Raw genomic sequence first — 21610 nt, forward strand, 5'->3', positions numbered from 1 at the left:
ACAAAAATTTAGGTGAGTAGAATAAAATAGAGATTATGTAATGTGACAAAAAAAGAAATTGTATTTTTTTTTTTATTTGAATGACGTAATAAGATAAAATGTACTAGTTAGTTTCTATTATAAAAATATTACAAAATATATAGAATAAACCAAAATAAAAAATATCGCATGGTATGTAAAAATGAAAGAGTACTACTCCCTCCGTCCCAGATACCGTGTCCACGTTGCCGTTTCTGTCCGTCACACATAGTATATTACTTTCCTTTTTTGAAAAATAATTACACATTTTAATCTCATTTTAAATTTTTTATTTTTATTTTTTTTTTAAATTTTAATTAAACTAATTAGTTATGTTAATCTTAATTTATAATTATTTATATTATAGGATAATTATTTTCACTAATACATTCTTAATTATCTACTAATTACACTCCTCCTAAAATACTGTGTCTACGATATAGCAGACACGGTATCTGGGACGGAAGGATTATTTTATAATCCATATATATATACATAAATTTCATCTCAAACGTAAAATATACTACAATATAATACTATATGAATAAGTAATATTATGAAAATAATATATTTTATGTCTAATATATTTATAGGTTATATATGGCTATAATATTGGCAATATTTTACTTATAATAATAAATAATAAATAATATTCCCTTCAGTCCTATTCATTTAGTTAGGACATGATATTTTAGATAGTGTAAATTAGTAATTATTAATAATAAGTTATGATATTATTTTATTATTTTTTATATGAATAATATTTTTGGTATTTTAAATATTTTTAACATTATATCTCAATAAAAATATATATAATATGAATATCATAATTTTATACTTTCTCCGTCAAGTTAGAAAGTATACATATTTCTATTTTGGGACGTCCAATTACAAAGTAAACATTTCATTAAATTACTCTTTTTTTTTTTTCAAAAATACCCCTTACTTTACATCACATCGTTACTTTTAAACCAAAAAGTAAGGGCAAAAATATTATTTACTATTTTTAACCACCTTCTAATTAAAATACTATTATTTCTTAAACATCGCGCCAAAAGTAAATGTTTACTTTATATTTGGACGGATGGAGTATAATGCAAATAAATAAAAATTTATTTATTTGTTTATAATTAACTGAAAACTATATAAACAAAAAACTTAAATATATTTATGGAGAATAGTTCTACTTAAAAAACTTCGTACACTCAATCTTTTTAGATAGATTGCTTTTTTTTTTTTTTTTATGTATGATATGAGTAATTATTTCAAAAATATACAATATAATATTATTTTAAGTTAAATATTTAACTTTTTGACTTTACCTGATGCGAATTTGAAAGGTTTTTTGATTTTTGTGAAAAATATATTGTATTGCTTATGAGTATTATTTTAAAAAAATTACAATTGAAAAATAGTATTAAAGAATATAATGAATATATCTCAAATTTAATTTACTTCTTAAAATGAAAAATTCATATAATTGATTTAAAAAATATTTAATCGCTCACATTATTCGTAATAATCTTCACTTACATTTCAATTGAATTATGTAGAAAAATTATTTATACATTTTTCTTTTTCCTATTTTGTCACCAGATAATTTGGTTCATTATGTTCATCTTATTAAGTCGTTAAATAAAATAAATAATTTAAAAATCATTATCTACCTACGAATTCTTAAGAATCCAATAAGTTTAACATTGATTCCCTCAAATGTAATAATTGGACAAATACGACTGTAGTGACTAAGATGAATATTTCGTTTTTGAGAATTAGTCGTTACATTCATCTTGTTATTTCTCCAAGACCTAAGTAACTTTAATTTCTTCAATGAATTTTTTTGCATCAACATATCATTTTGTCACATTTAATTTTTATCCTTAATTGAAATGAAATTCATAAAATTGATTTTAGAAATATTTGGTCATTGGCATAAATACTAATGTTCCTCAATTACATTTCAAGAAAAATATATGCCACAATTAATTTTCATTTTAAATTACAAAATTATATAATCAATTTAAATAATCTTTTATAGTTCATGTTAATTATATCATTCTTCGATATATCTCAATATTATTTTGTAGAAAATAACGATCCATACAAGTTTTTTTTTTTAATTTTATTTTGTGAAAAGATGAAGTAATTTGCTTCTTTATATTTACTTCAGCAAATCGCTCATCGAGATAATAATTAATTTAAAAACGGGTAATAGCTTACGTACGCATGATTCATGCAATGGCGTATTATAAATCATTTTTTTAAATAATATATATTTTTAATTAATTTGAATAATATTTTACCGCTTGCATTAATTGTAATATTCTTCGATTATATTTGATAATATTTTATTGAAAAATATATTTCATACAATTTTTCTATTTTGTGTAAAGATAAATCGTTTCTTTATTTTCAAAATCGTAAATTGATATAATAATTAATTCAAAATTTACTAATTGCTTACGTACGCATGATCCATGCAATGACGTAATATATGTTACGTTTAATTTTTAATTTAAATAACGTTTGCATAATCATTTTAAATATATTTCACCGCTTGCATTATAAATTGTATTTTCTTTTATTACATTTCGATAATATTTTATAGAAAAAAAATCCTCTAACACGTTTTTCCTATATTTTGAAATTTTTTTATTATTTTCATCTTATTAAATCATTATTCAATAAAAGAATTAATTTAAAAATTACTATTTGCTTACGTACGCATGATTCATGCAATGACGTAATACATGTCACGTTTTAATTTTAAAAATTTCAATTAAAATAAAATTCGTATAATCGATTTAAATAATATTTTATCGCTAGCATTTATTGTAATATTCTTCAATTACATTGAGATAATATTTTTGTAACCGTTTGGGGTTGCGTTTATACAACGCGGCGTATTTATTATTTTTTTATTGCCTTTTTTTTCTCCGCTATATATATCTGTCCGTATTTCACATTTCGACCATTCTTACATTTTCTATGGAGGGCGATAATAGCAAAGTGTTGAGCTACCTCGTCTTCCTCGAGATCTCATATCGAAATAAATCGATTATTTTCTTTTTCTAGCAAAATTAATTCCATTTTTGCAACAATTATTATTATTATTATTATTATTATTATTATTATTATTATTATTATTATTATTATTATTATTATGCAGGGAAGGATTAATATATTTGAAGATGGTCTTTGAGAAGGGAACTAATTCAATAAGTAAGTCATTTCTCATTTATTTAAATTAGATTAATTTGTATGTGTCTATAATTTAAAATTTGTTTAATTAAGTCTTCTTTACTTCATCACCCTCGTGTTTAATATTTTATTTTAATTTTTCTTTTTTTTTTTTGAATTCTTCGAACAATTATTAGTTCATTTATCATGAATAATTTTTTTTTTTTTCACTTAGTTGGATAGCCTCTATCCAAAATTTGTGCCATTTAATTTTTAAATATCCAAGTGTTAATATTGCAATAAAAAATTAATAAAGTTTCCCCAAATTATAAGTGGATTATTTACTCATCAACTCATTCATATCCTCGAACCAGAAACCAATTTCCTTTAAATTTTCCAAAATTAAATTTAGTATTAAATTAGTCATATCTCAGCAATAAAAATTTCTTTATCTCATTACCACAAGGCTCATCTAAAAAAATCCATTCTAGATTAGTCCATTGTCAAAATTTTCAAATTTTAATTAATATTCAACTCTAAAAATAAAAAATAAAAAAAAAAAGATTTTTATTTTTTAAAAAAAGGTTTCTTATAATTTAAGGCAAGCATTGAATAATTTTCACAAAAAGGGAAATAATATTACAATGAAGTAATATTGTAATATATTACAATATTACAAGAACATATTACAAAATTACAATGTCAAAAAATGGAAAATATTGTGTTTGTAACATATAATAATATAATTATTACAATGATAGGGATTTTATATTACACTAGAAAATTTGTAATAAAATGGTGAAATTACGATAATTATTTTAATAAAAAAATGGAATATTTTGTTACAATAAAAATAAAAACAGTAAAAATTGAATTCACCAACCGGTTTCTAGTGTGTGAAAATCTGACAACAACTCGCCGCAATAAATGTAGAAAATTTAATCAGATTTTGTCCGGGTTTGACCGCGGTTAAAGTGAGCCGAGCCGAGGTCGGCTCGAGCCGAGCCGTGGAATTCTGGGGGGCTATATAAGGGGTGGGAGGGGAGGCCCCAAAATTTCACCATCACAAAACAGCAAAACTACAAATAATTTATAATAATTTGAGGCTTCGATGGTATTCGTATTGCAGAAAATTGGGTTCTTTTTTTAAATTTTTTTTTTTTTTTTTTACAGCGGTGGAATAATCAGTTTCTGTTAGTTTCTCTCTCTTTTTTCTTGTTTTCTTGGTTTCTCACTCTATAATGGAGTTTGGGGCTACGCTAAAATTGAGACAAATCCCATGCTTTGATGAGAAGCACATATCTGGTCTTTAAATAAAAACAGCCTCAATACCAAGGAAGCTGTCACACCCTCTCTCTCTCCTCTTTCTCTCTCTCTCTCTCTACTTTCTTTCTCAGTCTGCACTTTGTCCCTTCGGTGTTTTTGTTTTGTTTTTTTTAATCTTTCTCTCTCTACCTCTATCTCTCTCTTTCTGTCCTAAATCTCCCGCTCGCTCTCTCTCTCTCTCTCTAAATTGAGAAGAGGGGTTTGGTGTCTTATTTTGGTGGTGAGGGATTGGGGCATTTTGTGTTTCTTGTATTTGAGATCTGTCCCTTTTGATTGTTTGAGTTTAAGGTTGTGATAATGTCGAGCAAAGAAGAGTTCTTGAAGATCAAGGTAATGAATGTGGGGTTTTGATGATCTTAATTTTGATGTGGAATTGAATTCCCTGGGGAATTTTATATGTATGAAGAACTGATTTTGAAATTTGGGTTTTGATTGATTTTGTGTAATAAAGTTATTTTGGGCTTTTGTTTTTCATCCTGTCTGTGTATTGTGGCATTGCTTGTGTTTGCAGACTTGTGTTCTCAAAGTCAATATCCACTGTGAAGGCTGCAAACATAAAGTTAAGAGGATCTTGCAGAAGATTGATGGTAATTTCTTTTTATTTTTTTTTATTTTTTTCAGATTGATGATGATGATGATTCGATTGTGATTTAATTTACTGTCAATCTGTTTGATTGAATTTTACCCTAATTTGGAATTTTGGGGATTTTTTATTTTTTATTTTGGGTTCAGGGGTTTACACTTCCACCATTGATGCTGAGGTTGGGAAGGTGACTGTTTCTGGCAATGTCGGTCCTGAGGAGATTATCAAGAAGCTTGGCAAGCATGGAAAATGGGCTCAGATTTGGGGCGGGCCGAAACCCGCTCCGAACCCGAACCCGAATCCGGTGGCTAACCCCAATCCCAATCCGGTTAACAACCAGTTCAGGAATCTGCAGATTGGGAACGGCGCCGCCGCCGGGAAACGTGGGAATGGAAACGGAAACAATAAGGGCGGCGGCGGAGGACAGATTGTTCAGAAGAACGGCGGCGGTGGAGGAGGGAACAACGGGCAGCCGAGAATTGGGGGGCAATTGCAGCAGCAGATGAAGGGTATGCAGGATCTGAAAATGCCGCCGCCGCTGCCGCCGCCGGCGGTGGTGGGGAATGGGAATAAGGTGCCGGCGGCGGCGGCGCGTGGCGCGCCGCCGCAGCAGAAGGCGGTGAAATTCAATTTGCCTCCGGCGGCTGAGGAGAGCGACGATTACGAGGATGAATTTGATGACGAAGATGACGACGAGATCGATGACGAGGATTTCGAGGATGACGACGACGAGACCCTGCAGATGCCGCCGCCGGCGAATAGGATGAATCCGCCTCCCGCCGGCGCCGCCAGGGGGAACGGCGGCCAGATGCCGATTATGATGAATGCGCCGCCGATGATGAAGCCCGGCGGCGGCGGGCCGCCGCCGCCTCCGCCTCACGCCGGAAATATGAAGAAGCCCCCCGCCGCCGCCGCCGGAAATAATCACGGCAACAAAGGCGGTGGTGCTGCTCACCCCCCGCCGCCGCATAACAATCCAGGCAAGGCCGGAAGGAATGGCGGCGCTCCGAACAAGAACGGCGGCGGCGCACCGCCGGCGCCGCCGCCGGCAGCGGTTAATCCAAATAACTTTATTACTGGTCAAGGAGGTGGAATGAATGATGGATTCTACGGCATGCCCAACATGATGCCAATGAATGCTGCCCCCAATGTGGGCCCCATGAATATGCCGATGGGCCCAATGCCCAACTTTCCGGCCGCCGTCCACGGCGGCGCTGGTTATTATCCTGGCGGCAATAAGCCCATGGTCCCCAACCCTAACCCCAACCCCAACCCCAACCAATTCTACCAGAATCAAATGGCGGGAATGATGATCCACCACCAGCCGCCGCCGCTGCCGCCGCCTGCGGCGGCGGCCGGCAACGACCGCTTCCAGCCGATGATGTACAACCGCCAGCCCGCCGCCGTGAGCTACATGCCAAATCAGCCACTGCCACCGCAAGCGCCGCCGCAGCCATACCCATACCTGTCAATCCCCGACAGCTACACAATGTTCAGTGACGAGAACACCTCCAGCTGCACCGTCATGTGATCCGCCGCCTCCCGCCGCCGCAGCCGCCGCCGTCCGCCATTACCGACCACCAGTCAATTACAGTCAGTTTCAGAGAAGTCCAGTTCGTGCCGCCATATTATACCTGCTTCAATTTTCATTTTCTTTTTTTTCTTTAAAAAAAAACTTTGTTGCCCCCTTCGAATTAATTCCTAAGTCTTAGATTAGGAAGTATGTGATAGATATATAATAATAATAATTTAATAATAATAATAATATATTTATATTTAAATATTAAAGAAAGAAGAGCTGTTAGTGAGACAATCAGATATGGGAATGTTTATATCGACAGAAATAAAATCAAAAGGGGATTTGACTTACATTGCCCATTTTGTCCCTTATTTTTTTATTTTATATTTTTTTTAATAATAAAGTCTTGAAATTTGAGAAATTCTTGAATTATCCTCCAACCAAGGGTGTGATGCAAATTATGGACATGTGTAGGGCCCAATTGCAAAATTCAATTTTAAAAAAAATATTAATCCAAAAAACATTGGGCCCACTCATTGATGAAGAGTGGCCACCCCCACCCTAGCCTATACATGTATATATATGTATATGTATTATTGGTGGCAAATCCATGCATGTGAGACTGTACTTGTTTGTAAATACAGAATATTTCAGTCCCCTATAACTAAGTCAGACCATTTTGCAAATGGGCCCCTCCAATAGTATTGCAAGTAACACTACTCACTTGTCCATTACTATATATGTACGACCCTTAAAAAGTATAAATTCTTAGTTGGGTTAAATTAAAATAAAGTAATATATATATATAAATAAAATATAAGCATGATTTTTTTTTTTTTTAATCCAAAATTTCTATTTAAATTGATTTATCTTTTCTTCAATCCAGTTAACACAAAATATATTTGAAATTTTGTTATTGGTTTAATGCAATTAGAATGATATACAAAATCCTAATTAAAAATATATATAATTTATAATTTAAGTAAAAAAACTTTGTATTTTTATATCATATTCAAAATTGCTCGTCGTTCTCTATTGAAATTTATCAAATTCATTTTTTTAAAGAAGTAAAACTAAGTACATTTTCGGGATATTGCTCATAATACAATATTTATCCGAAGCCATTTGAGTTTATCCACCTCTTTTTTTTTGCTATCAATTTCTTTCGACGATATAATTAAAAATTATCTTTTATTATGATTAAATTTTACTTTAGAAAGAGTACAAATAAATGAATCGATTGTATTTTTATATTTGTTATAATTTTTTTTTAATAAAATATAACATTGAAATCATTGTTTAAATAAGAAAACCGACATCAAATCTAAAATAAATAAACACAATTAGCCCACCTTCTTGTTCTTATTATAATAGAGATGATTTATCTGTGACTCTTTGTTAATAATTCATAATATTTTTATTCTAATATAATAAAAAAAATAAAAATAATAAAGAAGAAATTGAAATTATAAAATTAAAATATAACAATCAAAATTACATTTGTTTATAATTATACATTCTAATTTCACATCTACAATCAATATATATACTTATTAATTTTCTAATTTACTAAATATAGTCCACACACCAATCATCACGCAAAATAGTAATTTTCATTAACGATACATAATATATATATATATATATATGGACGGAGGGAATATATAATAATGCCCGACTCACAATGTGAGAGCAATAATTTCATATAAATTTATATATAAAGGAAAAAAAAAATTTGTAAAAATTATTATTATTATTTTTTTTGTATCTACATATGGATTACTTTATTATAATAGTAAATTGATATTTTTGAATAAGATATGCAAAAATAGTAGAATAGATCCGTTAAGTTGAAATAGAGAAAATACTATTTTTACTTTGTTAGTAAATTTAAAATGATAGTATTTGTTGGTTAGCGTATATAAAAATTTTTACATATTTTTTCATTTAAACTTTATACTATAGTATAAATTATGCATAACTGTATGTTATAATTTATGTAAAAATTAATTTTTTTTGGTATTAATACATAAGTATTTTTAGCATGATGATGATGATGATGATGATGATGGGTGAAACAAGCAAAATATAGTAAAAATGATAAATTAGATTGTGAAGAAAGTAAAAAACAAAATTAGTGAGACAAAAAAAAAAAATGATAAAAATAATATATTCTCTCCGAACCCAAAATTATGATCTTATTTAAGTTGGGCACGAGATTTAAGAAATATTGATATTATATTGATAGTCGGTAAAAAATACAAGTAAAAGACTTATTTGCCCTTATGAGTGTATTAGTGTAAAAAGTAGTGGCATTTGTGTAATAATAATAAAAAAATGATGATAGTTTTATGGTAATATGAGTATTTATGGAAATGATACTATTGTTTTGGAACGGACAAAAATAATAAACAAAAATTATTGTATTAGGACATATGGAGTATTAGATAAGAAAGAAGAAAGTATCATCAAATTTATATATTAAAACTTTATATAAAAAGTAAACAATTACTTGTCAAATGGAGGTAGTAAAATGTAAGAATTAGTTATTGTGGAAATAAATGTGCTAGGGGCCTATTTGTGAATAATACATATGTTGGAATCTATTACCCAATTAATGTACTCACCGTAGTATTGTGTCCGTACAAGGTTTTCATGTGTAATAATTTTCTAAATTCTTCATTTTATTTTAGTTTTTTAATTTCCAATAAAATAATAATGTATAATAGTACCCAATAATTATGGCAAAGACAGGCTAGCAACTTATATACAAATGAATAATTGGCTTAGCGTTTGGGATCATTTGTTGAATTTATTTTAAATAATATTGAAATGTAATATGTAAATATATTGAATACTTATATACTGGGACGGAACTACGTTAGGACTTGGGGGTCAATTGACCCTCCAAGTCAATTATTTTATGATTTTTTTAGTATTCAAAATATTAATTTTTATGTATTTATATACAATTTGTCCCCTCAAAATTATCTAAATTCATATATAATTTTGTTATTATTATTTATATAAATTTATTTGATTAAATAAATTATAACATCACCCCCCCCCCCACCGCAGCCAAAATTTAGATGCTTATACTTTGTTGAATCTTGTGGTTCAATACAATATCTGAATATTAATTTATATTTGCAATAATTAGACTAATACTAAGGTTTAAAAATAGGAGACAGTTAACGGCGTTGACACTTCCGGTACGGGTGGTCTTAGTCCGGTCTTGTCCGTTGAAAACGGCGTCAAGAGGAGTGATCCAGTACGACGCACCACATGCTACCGTCAGTTTCAGCCCTTCTTATTGGTCCAAGGAGATAAAGGGGGCCCAGCGACCCTTGTACTTCTCGCTTCGAAGTGTTGTACGTTGACATGAGGACGAACACAGCGATTACAAACCGTTAGGGCGTGTTTGGATGACAAGATTTTTAAAAAATTGCATTAGACACACATAATATATATTTTTTCCATCAATTTACAAAATATACATATTTTTATTTTTAATTTTCCAATTATACAATAATTATTTTTTAAAAATAAATGTAGACTCCACCCCACATTATACATATCATTATTTTTATACTATTTTAATAAATACCATCACAACCCACCTTTTTAATAAAGGTATATTTGTTTTTTCATATAAAAACTATAACTCACTATAATTGAAATATAATATTTTTTAAAATTACGTGCTAAAAATAAATATTTCTTATACTCGTTCGATTAGTCAAACTTACTTAAATTTACTTAGAGGCTAAGACTACAAAACAATAGTATTTCAACGTAAAATGAGTAGGTAAAAAAAAATTAAAGATATTTGGAAAAATATATTAAAAAATTGGTTAAATATGATGAGATAATATGAATAGAAAAAATAATAATAAATTAATTATTAACTATTAAAATATAAATAATAAAATTATTTACTATAAATAAAATAAATATAAACTTAATAGACAATTAAAAAAAAACCAATAATGACGTAATTTTAGCAGTTGAATGAGAGCAAATTTTCAATGGATATATATATATATATATTTTTGCTGAATTTAAATATATATATATATATATATATTTGTCTAACTCGATTTATAGACTATCGTCCTCAGTTTAGAAATTTACTTAATGTAGATTTGTAAAAGTAAAATATTTGTATATAAGTTGTTGCATCAAAACTTACCTTTGTTGACTGAAATATGAATATTTGATTATAATAAATTGTGTATAGTAATAAGTATATTTAATTTATGTATTGAAATATATGAAATTTGAATCAATTTCGAATTTAAGTTCAAGTCTTGCAAGTTCAACTCGCAGTTAAGCTACCATTTTAACTCGAATAACATATACTTAAAGTATATTTTAATATGAAATATAAAAAATAATATCATTAATATAAAAAATAATATTTCATATTATATATTAATATTTTGTAACAAAGTAAAATATATATTATTGTTCGTAAATTTCTTGATGACAATCAAGAATGAGTACAATTACAAAATGGTCGAAAATGCCATAAATTGCAATATAACAAGTTATAGAGGAGTGTATAAAATATTTATTACGTTCCGTTGAAATTTGATTTTTTTTTTCCTTTTTATTTACAATTGAAATATTATGATTTTTTTTTTTATAATTTTTTTTTTTAATAAAACAACACATCAAAATTATTATTTAAACTAAAAATATATAAAATCAAACATGAAGAAAAATACATTTTTGGTACATTGATTTAGTTAGGATATGAAGAATGGTAGTAGTAGTGATGAGTACATTTACCTGCCCCAAAAGGATTATAATTAGTTGCATCCAACTTTTATAGCCCCATAAATAAATAAATATATATATATATATTCTTAAGTTTTTTCAAGAGGACAAATGCCAGTGTGTATGTCTTAGTCAAGACCACCTTTGTCATGATAATAATGGAATGAATTGAAGAGACCAAAATAAATAAAAAAAAATAAAATAAAATTATAAACCTAATTCTCATCTATCCATTCCATCCCTCATTTAATGTTTGTATTATCATCCAATTCCAATGCCAACTATTTGTGGGTCTATTTTGATTTTATTCCTAAGCTATAAGTAAAAATGACCTCAATGTAATTAATCAAAATGCTTTGATGAACATAACATGCTAACGTCTTCTTGGTCGAATCTGTCATATTTCACGTGATTTTCCCTATTAACATGATTTGTAGACATTTTTGTTTCGTCCAATAGTTCGTACATATTCAAAAAAAAAATAGCGAGTTTCTATATTATTAGGAAAAAAGGAAAAAAAAAATCATGAAAGTGGCTATAATTTTTTATTTTTCTTGATACATTTGAACTTTTTTCTTTTTACCTTTTCTTTTTGTTTTTTTTTTGTTTTTTATACATCTTCATTTTTTCAGTTCTAGGAGGAATATGTAAGTGTGGGTGGTTTTATATATATATATATATATAACTTTTTACTTTTACAGATGGAAGTTGAAAATTGAGACAACATATTAAAGGGGTTGAGTTTTCAATCTTTAACTTAAACCTGAAGTGATTGGCAATACAAATCCGAGACATGCAATTATTAACTTAAATGATTTTCATTATTCTAAATTAAATTATTTATTTTAAGGGGATGTGTTTGTGTTTTTGGATATTATAGCGTGTTTCTTTGTGATTTAAAATATATATATATACTTCCTTCGTCCCGCTGCAAGGTTGCAATGGCTTTTTGCATATTGATATTTGAATATTAGTTATTATATCAAGACATAGTACAAATTGAGAAAAAAAAAAAAAAGACAAGAATATGTTTATTAGTTTCTTATAATACCAGTAAATGACATTTTTAGAGTAAATTATTCAAATATAAGAATATTTTTAATGTCAAGTATAATGACGCAAAAACTAAATGACAACCTTGCTGCGGGACGGAGGGAGTATTTTTTCTTCAAATTTTACTATTTTAATTATATATATATATTTAAAATATATATATATTTATAAAATATTATATCAACTAAATATTATTTAAATTTAAAATTTAAATCAAATATTTTCAATCCAAACCCAAAGAAACACACATATTGTTTTTTAAAATGAAATGCTTTTAATAAAAATGAAATAAAATATGATATTTTGAATGAAATATATATATATATATATATATTTATAAATATATGAATTGCTTAATAATATAATATAAAAATTTTATTAAAAGAACATAACATTACATGATCTTAGAAATAACATAGTTTTAAGATAATTTCCACAAAAAGTCGTCATTGATCTATTTTATCATTTAGTGGAGACAACGTATTAGCATGGAAATATGTCTAAGACATCGTACCATCTCAAAGCTCACGACGAGAACAATTCTTTGAGATAGCCCTACATCTTTGCTCTGGTTAAGATCAAGGATGCTCCATAATTAAAATGTAACGTCGAAATGCTAAAATTGTAGCGATTGATGTACGGATGAATTAAATTTAAAAGAGTGAATAATGAATAAATTGTTGCAAAATGATTGATCAATCCATGAACATGAAGAAAAATGCTTTAAAAAACTCTCAACATAAGATGTGAAAATCAAGACTCTTCAATCTAACAATTATGGAAGATCTGTAAAGAATTAGTAAAGTTATGAAAAAGGATGCATGATGTATATATATATATATATATTAAAATTCAAATAAGATCAAGTATTAAATTGCACGGTTCAATTTGTTTTGTGTGTAATTAATACGAGCTCTTATGTAATTCAACAACTTTTTTATACCGTTCAATAATATAATTATAAAATGATTGATTAAACTCATGATCTACTCTCATTTAAAATTTGAATGTGTGATGTGTTTTTATTAAGTACAATTATAATTAGCTATACATGTACCTGTATTAGTCTAAACGATAAATTATTGCACTGCTGATTAATTATAATATTTTAAAGTTAATGTAATAGTAAAATTTAATATATTGTTCGAATGCAATTCATTTTCTCAGCCATGAATCTTTATGATAAAATTTCAACTCAATAAAGCTAAATTAAGTATGACGAATTTGGATGCGTGTTACATGCGAAAACATTATGGATATATAGTTATAGCTATGTTTGTTTGTGTCATAATGTCAATTCAGATGAACAATTACAATACTATAGTACATAAATATCTAAGAAAATCTTATAATAATTCAGAATAAATTGTAGGATGAAAGTGATATTTATGCAAGAAAGAAAAATGTTTCCTAAAGTCATTTGATGTCAAACAAATTGTAGAATGAAAGTGATATTTATGCAATGAAGTTGGTCCCAATGGAACATTAGAATTTGGTCATTACTGTTTAGAAAATATAATTTTTACTGTTTAATATTAGAAAATTCTTTTTTCTATGATAAGAATTGTGATTGGATAATGCATTAAATGTATGATACAAATTACAATAGATTGCAATAGTCATGAAAAGATTACTATTTTCGATGTTTTACTATCACTTTAAAGAAAGTAACTATTGTCAAACGTTGTTAATTTATTCTTGTTGAGTTCATATTTTTTTGTTCGTGATTAAAAATTGACTAAATTCATTTTGTTCATCCAAAATGGCCCAAAGAGTCAAAGTCATGCTTCGTCATCCAAAATCGTTTAGAGCTTCAAAAGAGTAATTTTCTACTTTTTTCGATCTTTAAAATTGTTGCAATTGGCTTTAGGGTTTCTTATTTTATAAATATCTAGTTTTTTTGGTAAATTTTATTAAACTGCGTTGTTCAATCCATAATAACATAAATTATGATAACATAAAAAAAACCTGGATAAAACATAAATCATTTTTTTTATAAAAAAAACATTTGTAACTTTGTTCTAAAGATCTACATCTAAGGCAATGTTTTATATATGTATCTTAATTTCAAAGAAAATACAAGTATATATAATCAAGAACGAAAAGAATTGACAAATATAATTACGTGATTCATCAACAAGAAGCGTTGGTTACATCCACGGTAGAAAAAATATATATATTGTTAAGGTTCCATAATACGGCACATATAATGTTACATTATCATAAGTACTTATAATAACTCAAATCAAATCTAGTTGACTCTACCCGAAAATAAGTTCAACAATCAAAATAGATTATAGAGATAGTTTATATATCGAGCGCCACACTGTGCCCCCGATCAGCGAAATTCCAATATGACTCAACGAAGTAGCAAACCAACGTCGAAACACAAAATTCAAAACATTCCAACATCTTAAAAAATTCATGTGAAATAAACCTTCTAAATATTTTCCCCAAATTTCTTTATGTTACTTCCTCCATTCCACATCTCCGATTCATATTTCTGTTTTAGTCGGTCTCATGTATCATGTTTCATTCCCCTTTTAAAATAAATTACACAATTTAATTATATTTTAAAATTTATAATTTATAATTATCTTATTTTTAATTAAACTAAATAATTATTTTGATTTTAATATATAATTTTTTATAACTAGACCCATTGCCGTATATGCAAGTATGGCATTGGATAATTATTTTTACCACAATTTTGAAATTGTAAAATTAATTTAAGTTCACTTATGATTCTAAAATGATAAATTAGATCCCTTCAATCCAAATTTATTTTGACTTGATTTAGACAATTTATAATACCTATAATATAAATTGATCTATTCAAACTCTTTTAGTTAAATTAGAATGATTTGTGTCAAGTCGATGAAACTTACTGTTTCATTAACATATATATTGTCAAAAGTTTTAACACTATTAATTAATAATAATTTTTTAAAAACTATATTATATCAAATATCAATATTATCTCATAAAAGATTAAATAAACATTTATTTTTTAAATTTACTTTGTTTAAACATCTATATTATCTCACCAAACACTAAATCAAATATTTATATTTTTTTTATTATTATTAGAACTTTTTTCGGTTCTATTATATTTTTCTACTTACTTATATAAATACTTTTATTTCAATAAAGTCAATTTCGATACATGTATATGTATGTATGTGTTAAGACAATTTTCTATCAAATTAATGAAACATTTTTGGGTCCCATATATATGTTTGATGTTATGTGAAATTTGAACAACAGTTGAAATTAGGTAAATTATGACATGTTTGGTTGGCTTTTGATGTCTATAATTTATTCAAACAGTTCATGTAGGACCAATTTATGTGTGGATATGTATTGTTATATGACAATCAAACGCTAACAAAGATTATGGATAAACCTCATAAAATTGGTTTGGAATTTGAACTAATTTCAAGACAAAGAATTAAAAATCTTTCATAATTTGCGACAAGTTCTACGACGAAATGGATGGACAGGTTTACGGATGACAACGGAATAGATTTTTCCGTCACCAAAATTTACTGTATGAAACTCTTAAGTCCTAAAATCCGCGCCGCTCACCTCAACCTCACCCCGTCTTAAACCCCGTCTTGTTTAGTAAAATGTATATAATTTTTTATGTGATATTTTATATAATATAATAAAAATTTCTAATTTCAAATATTTAAATTTAACAATTTTAACCAACAATATCAATAGTATATTTTCAAGTGCTGACATCGATGATTGAGCTGTGAAAGAATTGTAAGATGAAATATAAACACGTTGAAAATTATGAAAACTGAAAAATAAACAATAATGAAAACGAGAAGTATAAATTATAAATACAATAATATGCATAATTATATACATGTATAATCTTATTTTTTTTAAATCATTAATTTAATGAGATTTGAGACGGAGCAGAGTTTTTTTTTTTTTCTATCAAATTCATAATCCATTGTGAATTCAGCCAAATTAAAATTTTTAAGACTCATAACTCATCCTAAATATTCAATTTCAACTTCGAACATGCCCTATTAGCACCGGAGCCCGAATAATTTTAAACTCTACCATGCATAAATAAATTAGGTGAACAACTTCACCATTAATTCAATATTAGAATAATAAAATGTTGTTGTAATATAGAGAAATTCACATTGCTTTTATATGGCTAAAAAAAATAATTAGTGTATTTAATTTAAATTTCAAGCTCAAATCACTACTATTTAATTAATATGATTTTTAATAAAAAAAAAATATTATAAAATATCAAATCAAAATGCTATTAAATCAAAACTTCAAAATAAATATGTAAATATATTTATTGTATTATTTATAAATATTTAAATATAGAGAATATTTAATTAATTATAAAAGAGAATAGACACGAAGTACTTGTAGATAATGGCAAGCATGCAGCCGCTCAAACAGTATTGCGTGTAGTTGTTTGTGTTTTTAAAATTATTATTATATTTAAAATATTGTATATATTTTTAATATAATTGTTTATATTTTTTGAAAGGCATTTACTTATAATTTCACAAAATTTACTTATAATTTCACAAAATTTCGCGAAATTCTCCGTACTTAAAAAACTGTGTCAAACTCCCTCGTGGTTTCATAAACTCTGCGTTTAACCTCCTCGACGCTCCTTATTTAACAGTATTTGACCTAAATGTGCTTAAACTGCTAATAAATTTTAAAATCTCAATTTCTAAACCCCTAAAATTACAAATATATTTAATTATCTTATATTTAGCTTAGAAAACAGTAAAAATAAACTCTTAAAATCTAAGAAAAATAGCTAATTTTGAGTATATTTACTATATTTTGAGGCTAAATATAAGAAAAATAAATATATTTGTAATTTTAGGGGTTTAGAAATTGAGATTCTAAAATATATTCGCAGTTTGAGCGCATTTAGGTCAAATACCGTTAAATAAGGAGCGTCGAGGGGGTTTGACGCAGAGTTTATGAAAACACGAGGGAATTTGACGCAGTTTTTTAAGTATGGGGGATTTGGCGCAACTTGGTGAAACCAGAGGTAAATTTTGTGCAATTTAATCTTTTTGAAATAATATTTCATAAATATTATATTTTAATTAAATTGATAGTATATTTTTTTATCTAAAATAATTTTAATTTTGTATTTGATTTTGTGTAGATAAATATATTTTCTTAAAATTATGTTCATTTATTTATTTATTTAATTAAAAATACTAATTTTTATACAATTTATTATTATTATGAAAGACAAAAGACATTAATGAATCAAAATCTTACATATTAAAGCTTATGTTAAAAAAAATTAAGTATAAATTTTAGAGATATTTTATGTATGAATGATTGAAAATAGTTAAGAAAGAATATTTTTAAAATTTTTATTTAATTTATTAAAAATAAAACACACAGAGGACAAGCTTACCATACTTTCTTACTCTTTGGAATTTGAACTTTAATTTACACTCAATTGTTTATTCCTCATATTATCTATCCCTCGAAATTATCCCTTCTTTTTGACTTCTCTTACACTACAAATTTCTTTTTATTTAATTCTAATTCTAATATAATTATACCTTAAAAATAAATGTTACAAGTAATTTAAGTGGTCTTGTATTAAAATATAAAACTATGTACACCATATCACATCATCTTTTCTTTTTGTTTAAAAACAAGTGATAAAGTTTCAAATTTCAATAATAATAATAATAACAATAACAATTTGGTTTGACAAAAATACCTATGAATTTATTTATTTTTTTAAAAAAAATGTTATTAAAAAATATATCTTATTTATAATTTACATTCATATATATATATAATAAGTAAAATAAGATTAACTGAAGTTAAAAGAACATTACTTATTATGACCATCTATCAGTGATTCTTTTAAATTATTAATATATTTTATATTGAACTATTGTCATTTAATAAACAAAGATCATTCATTTCAATTTCACAAGTTCAAACTAAAAAAAACACATTGTACCAAACAATAATGATAGTAGAAATTCGAAAAAAAAAATGTAATAAGAAAAACATGAGAATCAATGTGAATGTGTTACTAAATAATCAAAATCCCTTTGAATATTGGTCCTTTTAAAACACATGTCCACAATGAAGAAAACAAACATTGGTAAACTGAAATATACAATGAAGAAAACAAACATTGGTAAACTGAATTACAGATACTGAAAGTTATAATAAATTTTGTCTACATAGATACTTTTGAATTTTTGGCACTATTAATCAATGTTAATTTTTTTAACAAATATTATAATACTTATTATTTTCTCACAAAATATTTTATCAAATAACTAATTTTTTTTAATTAGTAATTAAATTAAATTTCAAAAACTTATAGGTAAACAGAGGCAAAACTTTGCAAGCCATTTTTTTAATTTTTTTTTAAAAAATCAATATGTCAGTTACCTGTATCCTGGGAACCAAAAATTATCTTGGTCTTGCGCCCTAAACTGCTGTGCATGTGCATAGTAACTGCACAATAATTTTGGTCAAATCTGACAAAAAGAAACATACCTTTAATTTTTTGGTATTTGGATGTGTTTAATTCGTTATCATTTCAACATTATTTACTGGTGCAATTTTCTATCAAAATATATTATTTTATATTATAAAAATATCACATTTAAAATATTATTTAAATTAAAATTCAATGCAAAATTCTAAACTTAAATAAAAACCAAATCAACTTTGAATTTGATTTTGAATAGTAATTTAAATATAATATTTTATAAATATATATTTATCAAAAATTGGGTAATTGCTAGAAAAATAAAATAAAATAAAATAAAATAAAACTGAATCAAAAGTGTTTTGTTGGGGATTTTACTCCGAATTTTATTATTCACTAATTTTTTTCATTTTAAAAATATTGAATTAAATACCTATTATTTATTTTTTATATTATACTAAATATTAATTTTATATTCAAAATATTAAGTTAACATATATTTATATCACATTATACAATTATTTAACTTCAAATCTTTTATTATTCTTTTATTATTCAAACCATAAACACAAACTTCAAATCCTCAACCAAATACACAAAATACAATATATGGCGAGAAAAATTTACAAAAATACATTTATTATTACGAGTACAATTTGATATTTGTATAATTTTTTTGTACAAATATATTTCTATCAATATTATGAGACAATAGTGAAAATATTTTTACAATTTTTTCTTAATTTGTACTACATTTTGATATAATAATTATTATTCAAAGATCAACACAAAGAGTAAATAAAACCTTAGAACCGGACAAAGATAATATTATTTTTTTTTTACAAACTTAAAATACTCAAATTATTATGATACAAGTCAAACCAAACAATCTCAACTATTTTACCTCAGAATAATTCAAACAATTTCAACCGTTTATCAACGGTAAATAATTGTTTCATTTGTAAGAACCCAACAATAAAAAAATAAAAATCATGCCACAATTTATTTCAAATCAGTATATTATTTCACTCCGTCTCACTTTTATTTTTATATTTAATTTTTCTTAAATCGGTTAATAAAATTTTATTTTTAAATGAAAGTATTTAAGAAGATTTTTACAAATTTACAATATTTAAAATCTTTCAGTGGTGTGCTCAGTTTATTAGTTTTTTGTATTTTTTTTCTTTTTCTACGGTGTGCTCCTATTTATTATTCTTTTGTACTTTTTTTCTTTCTGCACATATTCTATTATCTTTTTCGATGTGATTCTATTTTTTGTTGTTGATTCCTCTTTCGGGACTCCTACTTCAAGCTCCCATTTATGACGATATACGACCTGGAATAGACACGCAAGCTGGTTAGATGCATGGTACATAGGACTCGTAGTATCTGGTAGCGCGGTTATGCAATAAAAATGTGAACTCTAAGGACGGAATACCAAATAAAAAGAACACTAGAAAGCCCAACCACAATGGTCTTTGTTTCTTTAATCAAATTTTTTCAAATTTTACTATTTGAATTTTGCGTTTTTCGAAAAAAATACATTTATTTTCTCACAAATTATCCAATCAAATATTATTTTAATACCAAATTCAAACAAAATTTTCTCAAACTCAACCAAAAATACACAGTCCAAGAGATTCTTGCCGGTGCTTACTTGTACAAAAGTATTTTAGTGGTAAGATAGTAATAAAATTGTAACTTATGTGAAATGATAAGATACATGAGAAATAAAAATTTACCATAGTATTAGAATCAGAACGTCTCGTGTTCAAGTTTACCGTCACTCATTCGTCATCATCCACGTGCTAGATGCATATATGGCGTTAATCTACTTTGTATATAGGGAGCATCTTGATGATTGAGTATGTTATAATTAATGATGTATCATATCACGAGTTACAGAAAGAAAGACCACAAGATTTACAATGAAATTTTGAATACTTACATAAATTTACAGAATCGGACGGAGAATTGTATTTTTAGGAGGGGTGTCAAATTGCCGAAGAGCATCGATCATCTTGGTAGAACCAAAAGGATATAGGAGGATCAATCTTGTTAATAAATTTTTTTCAGTCCTCGAGGGCAACGGCAATGTTGGCTCAGATCGAGCTCAACTATTTTATAATGGTTCGAGCAAGAATGAAATTTACTTTCTTCATGAGTATATAGTTTAATGATGTGCATTTCTGTACAATTTAAATTTTTACGTGAAATAATTATTTAATATAATATCAGAATTTTCTATTCATCATTGTCTACGTGCAAAATTTGTATATAGTATGAATCCACGTTACAAATAATTAATTATGTATATTCTTTTTTCAAGTTTAAACTTTTAGTGAGATGACTATTTAACAATATGATTTACTTATGTTTATTATTGATAAATATGTTGGATAAACTCTTTCTTCATTCATTTGTCCTTTTATTTATTGATATTCAAATATTAAAAATATAGATGAAACTATATTGAAATAATTATTTTTTTGTTAGGACAATCAGCTTTGTTGTTTCTATTGCATACTTCTTTGTTTAAACAACTTACAATGTAATGTAAAAAAGTTTTAACAACAACTTTGAACATTTCAATTATATACAAAATGTTATATTCAATATGGCTCAAAATATAATATAAACACAATGTGGATGTGCTCTTTTGTGT

The 21610-nt window shown here is 26.7% G+C and overlaps 1 protein-coding gene across 1 annotated transcript; it reads left to right on the forward strand.

Moving 5' to 3' along the window:
* Nucleotides 1-4458: 4458 nt before the first annotated feature.
* On the forward strand, nucleotides 4459-6976 carry LOC127247446 (heavy metal-associated isoprenylated plant protein 32). Its single transcript, XM_051269279.1, has 3 exons — nucleotides 4459-4854; nucleotides 5036-5111; nucleotides 5257-6976. The coding sequence occupies exons 1-3, from the start codon at nucleotides 4822-4824 to the stop codon at nucleotides 6636-6638; spliced, it is 1491 nt and encodes a 496-aa protein (XP_051125236.1). The 5' UTR covers nucleotides 4459-4821; the 3' UTR covers nucleotides 6639-6976.
* The last annotated feature ends 14634 nt before the right edge of the window (nucleotides 6977-21610 follow it).

The sequence above is a fragment of the Andrographis paniculata genome, unplaced genomic scaffold (assembly GCF_009805555.1).
Source record: "Andrographis paniculata isolate CXL003 unplaced genomic scaffold, ASM980555v1 Contig11END, whole genome shotgun sequence".
In the NCBI taxonomy this organism is placed as follows: domain Eukaryota; kingdom Viridiplantae; phylum Streptophyta; class Magnoliopsida; order Lamiales; family Acanthaceae; genus Andrographis; species Andrographis paniculata.

Bases quoted from the DNA above. Each gene is read 5' to 3' on its own strand.
- LOC127247446 (XM_051269279.1), top strand. From the start codon at position 4,822: ATGTCGAGCAAAGAAGAGTTCTTGAAGATCAAG. The intron at 4,855-5,035 runs GTAATGAATGTG...TTGTGTTTGCAG, and splicing joins AAGAGTTCTTGAAGATCAAG to ACTTGTGTTCTCAAAGTCAA. The intron at 5,112-5,256 runs GTAATTTCTTTT...TTTTGGGTTCAG, and splicing joins GATCTTGCAGAAGATTGATG to GGGTTTACACTTCCACCATT.